Below are 14,444 nucleotides of genomic sequence, written 5' to 3' on the forward strand. Positions count from 1 at the left end.
ATTTGTTTGGTTAGCAGCACACTGGGAAAGGCTCTTTCGGAAGCAGGTTTTAAGGAAGCCAAATCTATCCATGATTAATAGACATTCAGGCCCTATCTGGACCAGGGTCTCCATCGTGCCACAAAACAAACAATCCTGCCCCAAGGAGTTTACAGCCTAAATAGGTAAAACAGAAAAATGGTGGGATGCAGCAGTCTCTAATTTTTTTCCATCCGTGGGCAGAATAAATTTTATGTGCACAAAGGCATGTGCAGATGTGCACCACAAATAGAACAACATACTGCCAGAGCTCTGCTAATCAGCTGGGCAGCACCTGACGCTCTCCTTGTGGCTGCTCTCAGTTATGCTGGGAAGGAAAGAGGCACACAATGCAGGAACCTTCACGGTCCCTGGATACGATGGTTTTAATGCAGGAATGAATCAGGAGAATCAGGACCATGGCATCTTAAAAGTACAACCCCTACAGGTAGTGTGCCATAGGAAAAATGGAAGTGTTTACATGATATCATAATAATGGGGATGAGCCACAGATGGGAACAAGTCCACATATTGTTCATAAAAACCAGATGACCCAGAGACAATTATTTAAAGTGTCTGAAAATGAGAGATAAGGAAGCTAAGCAGGAAGCAGGGGAATCCTCCAAAGCCTCTTTCATCGTGAAAAGTTTTTCCTCTTAGGACCCCAAGTAAAGAAATGTCTGTGGGAAGAATCTAAAACCAACACTCAAGCTTATTGAAAGTGGTATTTATTTCAAATAAAAAAATGTATTAAGTCCATTTACCATCCATACATATGAACAATTTGTTAGAGAAAAATGTTGGGAGTCCCTTGGTTATTAGGGACAAAGTTTTACAGCCAGTTTTATTTAACAATGAAATATTACAAAAAATACAGTTTGTTTTCAGATCTTTACTTGCAGTAAAAGATAGAAAAAAGTACTAAATGAGCTTGGTATAAAACACACACACAAAAAAAGTTACAAACCAGTCTATGAAGAACACAATCTAGTTGGGGGAAGGGGGATTTTATACAAAACTGTTGCTTATACAGATACAGAAAAAATGTATAAAATATTCCCCATTCAGAGACAAAAATACAAAAGCACATTGAATTCTTTTGATACTTAGAAAGGTACATACATTGCAGAGAGAAGCTAGGCTCGGTGGTTTGGGATATTGTAGTCAGTCAGATCCCTGACCCCAAACAACAAAACACCAGGCTTCAAAATAAATTAGACAGCTGAATGCATCAGTAAAAGCAAAGGCTGGGATTTTCAAATGACAAAGGAGTCAGACATCCAGGGAAAGTTTACAGAAACACCTATTTAAATCCCACTGACTTTCAACAGGCTAAAATACATCTAAAATTTTATTTTTAATTCTCCACTGAACATCAATGGGATTTTGGTACCTAACTCCCTTAGGGTCCTTGGAAAATCTCAGCCTGAAAGTACCTAAAAATGATGCCTCTGGAAGCACTTTTTAACCTCAATCCAACACCACTGTGTCACGCCCATCATTTACACCAGGGCAAAATGTTCCCCAGCAGTGAGGGGAGAATTCAGGTAGGGGGGTTTCCTGCCCAGCCTGCTCAGCTATAAATTACATGCCCATGAATGAAGGTGACTGGTGAGAAGCAAACCCACTGTCTGTTGGTAGGACTTTAAATTCAAGGAAGCAGGAAAACAGCTGCAGAATAAGGTAGATATTTGTTTGTTCTTTGCTGCTCTGGGAAATGCTTGTAAAATACAAGAAACAATCATCCTCAACAGGTTCATACTAACCTACATGTTGTATTTGTACCTGAATTCCATAAATAACTATTTATGCTAAAAAAAGTGGGAGGAGATTTCTTATTTTCCTTGATCAGAAAAATGACACTGCACAAATGGCACCTGACTCAACTGAATCCCTGGATGGTCTAACTCCAGAGGGCTCGAAAATTTGCTCACAAACTCTCACATGCTTGCAGTCTCTCGTCAGCTTACAAGAGCAGCCACATCCTATTCTGTCTCAGGCACCCTGGGCACGACAGGTAGGCACTGACTTCAGGAGCTCTGCTGTCAAGGGACAGTAGGGTGAACTTGCTGTTAGGAAAAGAAAATGCTGGTTTTGAAAGCGCAAAGTTCACATGGGAGTCGCTAACGGGACAGATACAAAGAACGGACGAGTCCTTGTTAGAATCACTATTCCTGACCATCAAGACAAAGGGCTTGTGTTCTTTTGTCCAGTTTATACCACCTGCTAGCACACCCATCTGCTGGCAAGCAACAGAGCAGCTGCTTCGTATATGCTGGTATCCAACAGGGCTTCCTCTAAGGGCAGCCCTGACCAATCATCCCACCCCAAATATTCCCATTCCGTAAAATCCCACCCAGCCAGCATGAAGTTTGTGAGCTAAGTTCTGCTCACAGGGGGAATGCTGAGACCCACCTAAAGGCTTTGTCCTTCCCTGAAATCTAGACACCTTTATGTGCAGAGCAATCAGCTCTGTGAAACTGACAGCGAGAGATTCTCGAAGCAGGAAATCAATTCCCTGAATGTTCAAAGCTGCCCACGGGTTTGTAAAAACAGGTTGCAAAACACAAAAACAGGAGAAAAGGTGAGTGTGCTTCTTACAGTGTCCATCCTGCACTGGCCCATGAGTGGAGTTCATTTAAAAAAAACCTTCTATTGAGTCATTTAAGATTTCTTTGACTGAAAATCCACACAAATCCCAGGTCTGTTTGAGTGGAGATGGGATGAGCATGGACACTTCTGACAGAACTCTAAGATCCAGCTTTAGGCACAGAGTCATCATAACAGCTTGCGATGGAGGATCTCCCAGGCCATTCGCTTGCGGAAATAGGGCATGTGTTGCTGAGGGAAGGGTGAGAGAGAGAGAAACAAACATTACTGGCCCTGTTCCTAACAGATTGTTTCTATACCTTGTCACCACAGAATGTGTATTAATTATGGCTGTGCCTGTTCCCATGACATGTACCACAGTGCCTGAACTGAAATTCAGTAGGATTTGAGCAATTAATTCCTTCTGGCTATTGTGAACAATTCAATTTTTTTCACTGTGTGAGAGCAGAAATCATAACTGTTATGCCCCTTTGGTGGCATTAGTTTCTATGGCCAATGTAAATCACCCGTACCATTAGAATGCCAGTCAGTCCTACATTGTGGACTTAAGCGATGCACAGACCTTGCTCTCAGCACAAGAGTGAATTTTACCCCAAAGTAAAGGGAATACCACAGCTCAAAACAAATAGGAGGAGGAGGAGGACCTGCTAGAAATAGACACTGATGAAGGGGAACAAAAGCTGAAGTTGTACAAACGTGCCGTCCTGCCTTATGTACCCTGGAGTACTGAGGGACCTAAAGATTGGTAGTGCTAAGTGTAGAAAATTATTAAAAGACACAGACAGCTGAAGAAGGAGCAACAAAGATGATCGGGAAAATAAAGACATCTATTGCCACTTTGCAACATCAATATTGACCTTCCTACCACCTTTCTGCGTGAGCCAAATCTGCAACGGTAGTTAGCCTGCCTTAGTCCCACAGCAAACACCGACGTGTCCATGCCTGGCTTACCTGAGTGAAATTGATCGGTCTGTCTTTGGTAATGCAGTCGGCATATTTGCAAGCAAACATTCCACAGTCACTGCCATTCATCTGCTGAGGGATTTCCTTTAACAACAAAAACAAGGCCTGATCCTCTATACTTAGAGAAGACCAAAACCTCACATGAAGTTTGGCAAATGCTCCAGAGACAGGAAACAACCCTGAGCAATGAAGGGGATGAGAAACCTCAGAGTCACTCCACGTTCTTGAGATCTAGGGAGCTGGGGCATAACGAGACTTTGAAACAGATGTGTCAACAGTAGCCTGGCCAAATGAGGATGAAACAGTGAGGAGTGACCCACTCCGGACAGCAACTGAAATGAGGAGATGTGTGATGTATCAGAGGCCAGGTAAGATACCAATCTAAGCACCCTGGGGTCTGAGCACCTCAGTCATTCATGAGCTTGTGTTTGCAACAGCCCAGCAGAGAAGTGGGGAGCATTAAGCCCATTTTACAGATAGGGAATGGCGGCAGAGAAAGATTTGCTTTAGACCAGTGGTTCCCAACCTTCTCACTAACATGGCACACTTCAAGGAGACAAAATTCCGCAGCGCACACTTTTCAGGTGACTGGATTACTCATGTCCCATTTATTGCATTCACTATGGTTACAGTCTGACTAGAAAGGTTTGCAATACAATCGTGCATCCAGCAAACGAAAGAAGGATCAAATGCATTAATGTTTCAAATCCACCGCAGAAAACACCATCTTCGACAGGTCAAAAAAAAGGGGGAGCAAGTGAACATGTGCCGTGCTAGAGATGAGGAGTAACTGAGTATCCACTGCAAATGTCTGTAGTTACTCACGATGGAGAGCTGGGGAGGGAAGGATGTGGCAGAAGGAAGGAGGAGACGGCTCCGAAGAGGAGACTCCCCTCCCCGCGAGCTTGTTGGAACTGGGAGACAGCATTTAAACCGTGTCCCAGCTTCAACAGGCTCCTTCGCTCCCTCCCTCCTTGCCATGGGGGTAGGGGGGCTCCCCACCTCCCCTTCCAGGCCAGGAAGTAGCATTTCAGCTGCCTCCTGCACAAGCACGCGCCTGAAATTTCCCCTTGTAGTGGCTCTAACAGCCACTGCAGTGGTAAACTGACCAATCCTGGGCCGGCTGGGACTCAAGAAGCCTTGCTATTTGAGCCCTAGCTGGCGCAGGTTGTCAATTTCCCCCTCTCCCCACACCGTGGAGGCTCTGCAAAGGAAATTTCATGGCACTCTTGGACCGTTCGCATGGCACACCAGTGGCACACTGGTTGAAAACCACGGCTTTAGATGACATAAAAAGGCAGGAGCCAGGAATGGAACCCAGCTCATTGCTAGATCCCATTCCAAAGTTTCAGTTTGTACATAAGACCTATGAAAGTTGAGAGCAAATTCCCTTGGGGCTGCTGCTCACACATCTGGCAGAAAAGCTGCTTTCCCATGCATGATTGGCAGGTGACTGTGCAATTAACAATGGGGAACAATAAGGCCACGATGGAGTTTGTGCAGTTCTCAGTTCCTTTATATGGGCTCTTCCAGCATGGGACCAACATACCTGACTCTTTTTGCTGAGCAACCTCCAGCCATTTCCATCAAATTCTTTCCGTTTTTTGTCAAGGCTTTCCTGTTTCAAATACTGCCTGCAAGAAACAGGGGACAGAGAATGTGCTTAGAAAAGAAAAAAATAAAACAAAAATCAGAAATGCCTAATTCACAGTTTATCTAAAGCTTCTATTTCCAATTCATTCTGAAAACTGGGCTTAGGAAACTTAACATTTTCCCTCTCACCTTTTGACAGTTCTTGCTTTCTGAACATAGGATTTTAAAGTTCCCTTGCAAGCCAAAGGAGGACTGAGCACAGCTCTGAAACTCATCTAAAAATGCCCAAGAAGTGTCGAAGCCACAAAAAATGTTGGCAGAAAGCTTCTGATTGATACAGGGGTGGCACCTGGTTTGGCTGGAAAGGCTCCTGCAAATTAAGCTTCAGGTCTGGACACTGAATTCAGTTCTCTGGTCTACCTAGAGTTCCAGGAGTGTACTGTCTCCTATTGTTGGCCTCATCTTCTTCCACTTTAATTTGCTGTCCTTGGTGAATGTGGACAACTGCAACTTGTTGCAGCATCAACAGCAGGCATGACAATGTTAAATAGTAGCCTGGAAGCTAAACTTTGAAGGACAATATGTAACTTGCTAACATGGCTGTAACACTACCATCTCTGTTTAACAGAGTGCACAGCTAGGGTTTCAGTCTCTGCTCGTGATGCACATTCACACGTGCTTTAATGCACACAAAAATTTATTCCCCACATGGATGGAAAAGATTAGGGAAACACTGCTCTTGACCAAGGGTTTCAATCTGCCATTGATACATTTGATATTTATCTTACCAAGATGCAGGGACTAATTAAGATTGTGTGTCTCACAGAAAAGCTTAGAACCAGTATCTCAGAATCCTAGTGCTGGAAGATACCTCAAGAGGTCATCAAATCCTGCCCAGAGCAGGATCAACCCAACTAAATCATCCCAGCAAGGACTTTGGCAAGCTGGGACTCAACAGCCTCTGGGGGGTGGTAATTCCACCACCTCTCTAGGAAACGCATTCCAGTGCTTCACCACCCTCCTGGTGAAGGTTTTTCCTAATATTCAACCCAGACCTCCCCCACTAATTTGAGACCATTGCTCCTCGTTCTATCATCTGTCACTACTGAAAACAGCCTCTCTCCATCCTCTTTAGAGCCCACCTCCAGGAAGTTGAAGGCTGCTATCAAACTGCCCCTCACTCTTCTCTTCTTCAAGCTAAATAAGGCCAAATCCCTCAGCCTCTCCTCCTAAGTCATGTGTGCCACATCTCTAATCATTTTGGTTGCCCTCCGATGGACCCTCTCCAATGCACCCATAGTAGGCATAAGTTATATAAATGCAACATTGTAATGCTGGAGGAGCTGAGATCGTGTGATACAATGATGTAAGGGTATTAGATTTCCAGGAACCATCTTTTGGGAATTAAATCAAGTGAGCAAATCACACTCAGTCCAACAACTGGGAAAACGTGAAATCTGAAAACACTAAAGTTAAGGTGCAGACCATAAAAGCAAATCAAGAGACTGCAGAAGAACAAATAGTAACCAAAGCCTGTATCAGAAAAACAGGAGAGAATCCAACAAAAATATACCTGCTAGACTAGCCAATGCAACGACTGAGTGAGGGCAGCAAAACAAGCTACTGCTGGCCAAAAGGGAACAGACTGGGCCACTGCTCCCTGTAAGATGGGAGCTTGTGCAGCCACTCAGGAGAGATTCAGATGCCGCCCAGCTCACTATCAGAGAGCCCCTAGCTACATTTTTGTTTCCCTTGGTGGTGCACATTTACACGTCTTGGTGCACATAAAATTATTCTGCACCCAGAGAAAAAAATCTGCTTATGGACGCAGACGATTAGAGAGAACGTCGGACACAGCTTTTACAAATTCTTCTGGGAAAAACGAATACTAGTAATGAAGTAGCTGCAGTACTAAGGACGACTCCAGCATAAGGAGGCTAGAGAGGCCAAACTATAAACTAGCTTTATAAAAGTTGGTCTATAACATGAGAAATAATATTTTCAGAGTTTAAGGACAAAACAGACCATCCCACAAACCACCATGTCTTACAGAAGTGGAAGGGACCTTGAAAGGTCACAGAGTGCAGTCCCCTGCACCCTATAGCAGAACCTAGCACCATCCCTGACACCCCCCGCCCGTCTTTTTTTTAAATCTAACCTGCCCCAGGCCCTTGAAAGGCCACTTCAAATGACCAAACTCACAACCCTGGGTTTACAAGGCCAATGCTGTAACCACTGAGTTATCCCTCCACCCAAATACTGCCCCATTAAGTCAAAGTCTTTAGTCAGACCACAACATTTCAGTCCTCAGGGGACTAAGCTGTGTGCCACACTCAGAGACTGGGAGAGATAGAGGTGGTACTGATGGCCAAGGCCTCTCCTTTGGGAAGGACTGATTAGTGAGATATGCCCAGAGGCTCTTATGTAAGCATGTCCCATGCTTTGGGAAGAACAAGTTCCCCTCTAGTCCCCACTCCTCAGGTCTTGGCCAATCTGACTGCGCAGAAATTCCCTGAAGGATTCTATCTGGTGGATATAAAATATAAGGGGAAAAAAAGGAAAGGAATCCTTTCAAGACAGCAAGCTCAGATGCAACACAGCCTAGGGTTGCCAAGGAGTAGGCTTGTGAATTCATTCACAAGCTGGCCCTAATTCCTGAGCAATTAACTGGGAACAAGGCAGTGGCTGTAGATTGGACCAGGGCAAGCATGGGACAAGTGAAAATCTGTTACCCGATTATTTCCTTTCTGGAAACGACCTCTGCCTCAGAGATTCAGGGGTGTGCCTCTCTACCAGTACATACTAGCAACAACTCAGACCTGCTTGATGGCTACATTTCCAAACACTCTCCCCGCCCCAGGAGGGCATGTGTGCTTCCATCACTGCATCAAAACCCTAAACGTATTAGTAGTAGATTAATTATAGCCCCTGACCCCTTATTCAGACTATATGCAGGGACTCCAAAGAAGCCATCACAAAAATTGTCTAAAGAACTAATCTTGGTGGGACGAAGTAGGAACGAGGTGACACGTAGAAATGAAAAAAATCAGGTTTTCAGTTCTGGACCTTGACCTTGTCCCCAGCCCCAAGCAACTAGAGCCTGACTCATATTATTGAAAGGGGGGAGGGAGGGAGAAGAACATTCAAAGAATGCAAAATTCCCTAAAAATTGGTATTTTGGGGCTGTTGCTGGGAGAACCTTTCTATTGAAGGCTCTTGCAAGTGTGGACAGATGACCAGGTGACAGTCTTGCAGGCAGGTTTCCTCTGAAAGTAGCTAAGGCACTACCTGCTCAGGATGCTGGGATATGTTGGCAGAGCTCTGATCCATTCTGGAATGAGTTTATCTGAAGCTGTGTTGAGAGGACTCCCAAACCCCACACAAGCCCAGGCATCAGGCTGAACAGTGATGAATAACAATCTCTTCCTGTCCACTATGTGGTTCTCCTAAAGGAAATTTTGACAGCTCTTTTGCCACCTCACATGTGCCAGGCTTTTCTCTTCGGCTATCTTGGACAGACCAACCGGTTTCCTGAGAGGGAGGGAATGCAGACTTAATTCTTGGTTACAAAGGACTCTGAACTCTGTGGAAAACTTGTTCCCTTTGGGAAGGTAGCAATAGGGCTTGCATATTCTCAAAGCAGAATAGTAAGAGAGAGGAAGCTGTGCTAGTCTATACACACTCAAAACAAAAAGCAGTCAAGTGGCACTTTAAAGACTAGCAAAATAGTTTATTAGGTGAGCTTTCGTGGGTCTGTCCCACGAAAGCTCACCTAATAAACTATTTTGCTAGTCTTTAAAGTGCTACTTGATTGCTTTTCTCAGAGCAGAAGTTTCAGGGATTCTTCTTGCTGTGGTGGTTTTGCTCAGAAAGCAAAGAAGGGAAAGGCAGATTAAGCACTGCAATAAATTGCCTGGGGAGGTTGCAGGAATCTCCATCATTGGACATTTTTAAGAGCAGGATTGACAAACATCTGTCAGGGATGGTCTAGATGGCACTTAGTCCTGCCATCAATGCAGGTGAATGGACTTGATGACCTCTAAAGGTCCCTTCAAGTTCTAATATTCTACGATTAAACACCATCGATTTGAAAGGATGGCGCATGAAAGTCAGTAGCACCAGTGTGAACATCCCAGCTAAGGAGAATGGGTTTGGCTGTCAGTTTGGACAGATTTTGTGGCCTATAGGAGCATGATACACTGCAGACTTAGCCGCGCCAGGGTGGATGACACATGGCAAGACATGAGGTGTGATGGTAGGATGTCTGAAGCCCAGCACAAGGCCACCCTGTAAAGAAGTCCATGGCAGCAGGGGGTCAGTCTTCCCCCTTGGCAGAAGGAGGACAATTTTCCCATATTCTTGCAAAAGCAGAGGTTAGGACCTGAGTTTTGCATCTGGGAACTAGACTACACGAGAAGCTCTACAGCAACAGAGCCACACCAGTACAGACAGCTCTCCTGTTGGCATAATAAAACCACCTCTACAAGGGAGCAGTAGCTGTGTTGCCATGGGAAAACTCTCCCGCTAACACAGCAATGTCCATACTGGCACCTAAGTCAATGTAACTCACATAGCTCAGGAGGTGGCTTATTAACACACTTGAGTGACATCAAATTATACCATCATCACTGGTAGTAGGTACAAAACCCTGACTTGAAACACAGAATCTCCCAGGAAAGCACATCAGGGCACTTTGCTGCCAGGTGGTGGAATTATGAAGAGGAGTACAATTTAAAAAAAAGTGAATAACTAGCATCACATTCTCAGAAGATCTTCTGTCCAAATTCTGACAATGTAAAGTCCTGCTTCCCTTGCAAGGTCTAATGCACAGCTACCAAGACATTCACATACATCAGGCCCTCAAACAGTGGCATAGCACAAAATGGCCATGACCTTCATCCAGCTACAAAAGGCTGGGGGAAATCAGGGAATTCATTCCTGGCACTGTGTGACCTTCAGCAAATCCCTGAATCTCTGTATGCCTGAAAATCATCCCCATCAGTAAAATGGGACTAAAAATCATTTAAAAACTCACCACCTTCAGGAAGCTCTAAAGATTGAAAGCATGAAAGGGTCACTAACCATGAATAGGACCTCCGTCCCCTCTTCCCGGTGTGATCCTCCCAGTGCATTCAACCAATAAAAGCCTCCTAAAAGGAAACAAAGGGAAAAGTAATTATGGCACGGACAAGAACAAACTGTAACCGCAGGTTACGTCTGTCAATTTCAACTGTGCTGTTAGCCAAAAGACTCAAATCTGGGGTCTATCTCCAAACCCAACTATCCCACCAGCCAGTAAACCAAAATCCAGGGCTGCTATGCTGCATCTTAAGAGTTACGATGGCGATCTAAACAGCTGGGTCCTCAGCTCAAATCCTAAAAGCACTACAAGTTGAACCTCTCTAGTCCGGCACACTGGTCTGGCAACATCTGTGGTCTGGCATGATTTTAGTTTTGCTAGCCGTCCACTTACCATGGGCATGGCCAAGATTCCTGCAGTCCTATAAAGTTTGTTTACAGCCACCAGTCCTGGCTTTCAGCGTCTCATGCTGTTATTTAGCTCTAATTCACCCCGAAATGCCTTCAAAGAGTCCAGTAAGCTAAGGAACTGTCGGTAATGCTGCTTGACAATACTGACCTCCCATGGGCAAGAAAATTCTCTGGTTTGGCTATGGTCAAGTTCCAAGGATGCCGGACTAGAGGTTCAGCCTGTACTAGCGAAAAGGCAGAACTTGTAGAGTTCTTTGCCAGGTGTTAGTGACTTCTCACAATTGCCACAGCAGCTAAGTTTGAGATCACTGCATTCTAAGCCCATTTTTAGAGGTTTTATATTTTCCTCATAATTCTTCCTCTCACAGGTTTGTCTCATTCAAACTGCAAATAAAGGGGGCATATTTAACAGTGGGAATAATTACTGGAACAATTAACAAGGCCAGGGTAGAGAGTCATCAATGACCATTTTTAAATCAAGATTAGATGTTATCCTACCTGCTCTGCTCTAGGAATTATTTGGGGGAAATTTTGTGGCCTATGCTACCTAGGAAGTCAGAACAGAAGATCACAATGGTTTTTTCTGGCCTTGTAATCTACGAATGTTTCAGCTCAGTTGCTTAGAAATGTATGAAAAGCCACAGAGATATTTTTGCAGTGGGCAAAGTGATTCTGGTATATGGAACTCAGAAAGCACTTGAAAATCTTAAGGTGCAAAAGGTGCCAAATATAATCAATATTATATTGGCAGTGACTTATTTAGGCACTTATACCACAGCATCTCTTATGTCCATATTTTATTTATATCAGTGTATATTACCGCAGACTATTCCAATTCTAAATACGGCTCACTGCAAAGAAAAACCAAAAAGGATGTCAGAAAATTACAAAACACATTCCCTGCAATACCAGAGCGCATCACTTGAGTGTGCTCTGACTCTAAAGAGAAATTTAGCTACCAGATCAATTTAATCTAGAATAAGATACACTTCAAGTGACACAGGAGCCTGAGTACTGAAGTGACTGTTGAAAATAAAACCCATTAAGTTTTCAGTGAGGCGAGGGGTCCTCTGCGCCTAAATGACTTCTGAAAATAGAACTCTGGCACCTTGGGAAGTTTTACCCATTTTGTACGCTGCTGCATTTGTAGCTCTACTCTAACCAAACAGCCCCTCATTTCTTCTCTTGATTTCACAATAGTGCAAAAAACAGCTCCTTACAACTCTGCAGACTTTTGGGGCACACACGTTCACACTGAAAGCTCCCCAAATATCCTAAAGTCACACTCCAAGGCATGAAGGCAGGACCTGATTTTCAGAGGGAGTCAGCACTGTCTTAGTCCTAATTCAGGTTGAGAACAGTATCTAAGGCATGTTCCTGGCTTGAGCTTCATCTGGGACACAAACAATATGCACAGACTTTTATAAATAGCTCTTGTGCTCAACACGACACAAACCACCCAGGTAGGCCACTGCGGTTCTTAATGCGCCTCTTGGGAGAGTAAAATGTTTTGTGTTTTTTGGGGTGGTGGAAGGAAAAGTGGAGGGAAGTGTCAGCCTGCAGTGGAGTACCCAGGTCACCAATCTATCTGCAATGGATAGGCCAAGGTAAGGACATGGGCACTTGCAAAATCCAGAAAGCAAACACTGGTTTCATTCCTGGAGAGATCAATGGGTGCCATCTCTCATCTGAAAAATCAGTCTCTCTTTTAGAGGAAATTATGATGGACTGATATCCTGTAACATCTGGAACAAGCTTAATGGCAATTAAGTTTATTGAATTAAATTAAGCCTTACTGAATTAATGTTTCTGGAGGTCATTGTGTTATAAATGCATCTGTTTATGTACTATTGTGAGATTTTTACAGATCCTTTGTAGCAGCAAGACAAGATTGTGTTAATCTCTGGAAGGTATGAGGAAGCCTAGAAGACTTTCTGGAAACATGTGCGAGACGTGGACTTCTGCAGGAAATGTTCTGAGATGAGGAGACTGCAAATACTCCCCCTACAAAGTCAGCCTTTTGAAGATATGCCGGGGAAAGAGACATTTTGCAGACAACTGCTGCGGGAAACTCCACCTCAAAGATCCCTGAAATGTACAAAAAGAAACTGAATATGTTGCGAGTGTCCTTTTTTGGAGCAGAGGCTCTAATGAAGTTGTAACCACAAGGAAGCCCCTAAGGAAGGGTATTAAAAGACTGCACCTGACAGGGCCTATGTGAGGGCAGGGATGAACTCTGGTAAACCTACTTGCATGCATAAAAGTTCTTCTATCGTGTTTTAATAGACTTTCTCTGAAACGCTTTTTACCTTCAGACTGAAGCAGACTTGCCTAGAAACTGCATGCTAACTTAGATCTGTAGCTATTACACTACTATCCATCTCCGAAGAGAAGCAAGCAGGTGTCCTGGGGCAACAAGTCTTTGCTGGGAATTGCAGAGTAAATGCAGCAGAGCAGTGCAGCCTGGGAATACCCTGGTCAGAAAGGAGAAAGATGCAGGCCTGAACCCTAAAAAGGCAATGGCTGGGGAGCTAAAAGCAGACAGCAGGTACCTTTGTTGAACCACTGAGGAGGTATTCACATGTATCTGCCCTGCACTCTAAGACCACTGAGACCAAAGATGGCCTGGAAATCTGGGAAGAGATGCAGCACTCAAGTGTCTGTAATTTATGGATCAACAGGAGGCTTTAAGGCTGAGTATTTTATGGAAACTCCTGTTACGTCACTGGCTGACGATCCTTGGGCAACACATGAAGATGACAGTGTCCATGCTGACTACTAGCGATACATCTAGGAACCTTGACACGCAAAGACCTAAGTGCTCCAGTGGTTCTGTTCACTGGACATAGAAAACAGCACTGTGCAATTATTTGTATATCCTGAAGGACATCTTATATAGTGCACCAATTTTCTATTGCATTGCCCTTATGTTCAACACAGGTGGTTCTTAGAGAAAATATCAGACAGAGTGGGCTACAAAGTCTTCAGTACACAGATGTCACAGCCCTGTATTTATTTGCTCAGGACCAGATGCATCGGAAGCTTAAGTTTTCCAGTGTCAAGCAGATATTGGGTTTTGGGATAAGAGCTAGTGAGGTTAGCCTAACCCCAGACAAAACAAAAGTTCACAATGTGGGGAATCAACTGGAAGAAATGGTGGTGGCAACACCTGCTTCCATCTAAGAGTGTGTGCCTTTGACCAAAACACGATGGGAGTAAGCTTCTGCTGTATCCTCAGCTGCTGCTGGATGTCCAGCTACCAGCATGGCCAAGAGCACAGCTTTCCACCTGTTCTTAGAATCTTAAAATTCTTGTGTGTTACCTCATCGTTTCGTGAGGAATAGGAATATTTGTAACATTAAAACAAACCAGTGATGCTCAAGTATAGATCTGCTACTCACAACAGTATGCTGCAGGCTTCATTGTTTATTCCACCCATGGAATCATAATAGGTGATCATTTTCTTCCTGAAGTCTATAACCTACATAAACAGAAAGGTTTGTTAATGCAGGAAACATTGTGGCTTCCTCTTTCCTAGGACATGTCTTCTACAAATCTAGAGCGATAGTCATTACAAAGCAAAGCAAAGAAAAAAAAACTGACAAAAATTTAGACCATCCACGGGGATTTCCCTTGAAGTCTGAAGGATTTCTCCAAGAACTTTTCTATTAATGAATGATCATTTTATGGCCTGCATTACCACAGTATCTTTGCAACTCACAATCTAACATATTTATCTTCACAATACACTTCTCTGGGGAAGGGCAGGG

The 14,444-nt window shown here is 44.0% G+C and overlaps 1 protein-coding gene across 6 annotated transcripts in view; it reads right to left on the reverse strand.

Moving 5' to 3' along the window:
- Window positions 1–730: 730 nt before the first annotated feature.
- Window positions 731–14,444, reverse strand: part of SENP1 (SUMO specific peptidase 1) — a 36,866-nt gene continuing 23,152 nt past the window's right edge. For 3 of the 6 annotated variants that reach the window (XM_074980052.1, XM_074980051.1, XM_074980053.1), the window contains 4 exons: window positions 14,076–14,155; window positions 5,141–5,225; window positions 3,580–3,675; window positions 731–2,859 (listed from right to left, as the gene is read on the reverse strand). In XM_074980052.1, coding sequence (XP_074836153.1) covers window positions 2,797–2,859; window positions 3,580–3,675; window positions 5,141–5,225; window positions 14,076–14,155 — 324 coding nt within the window. In that variant the 3' untranslated portion in view covers window positions 731–2,796. The other 3 variants (XR_012642795.1, XR_012642796.1, XM_074980054.1) reach the window with 3 other exon arrangements.

Source organism: Carettochelys insculpta, chromosome 29 (genome assembly GCF_033958435.1).
Source record: "Carettochelys insculpta isolate YL-2023 chromosome 29, ASM3395843v1, whole genome shotgun sequence".
NCBI lineage: Eukaryota > Metazoa > Chordata > Testudines > Carettochelyidae > Carettochelys > Carettochelys insculpta.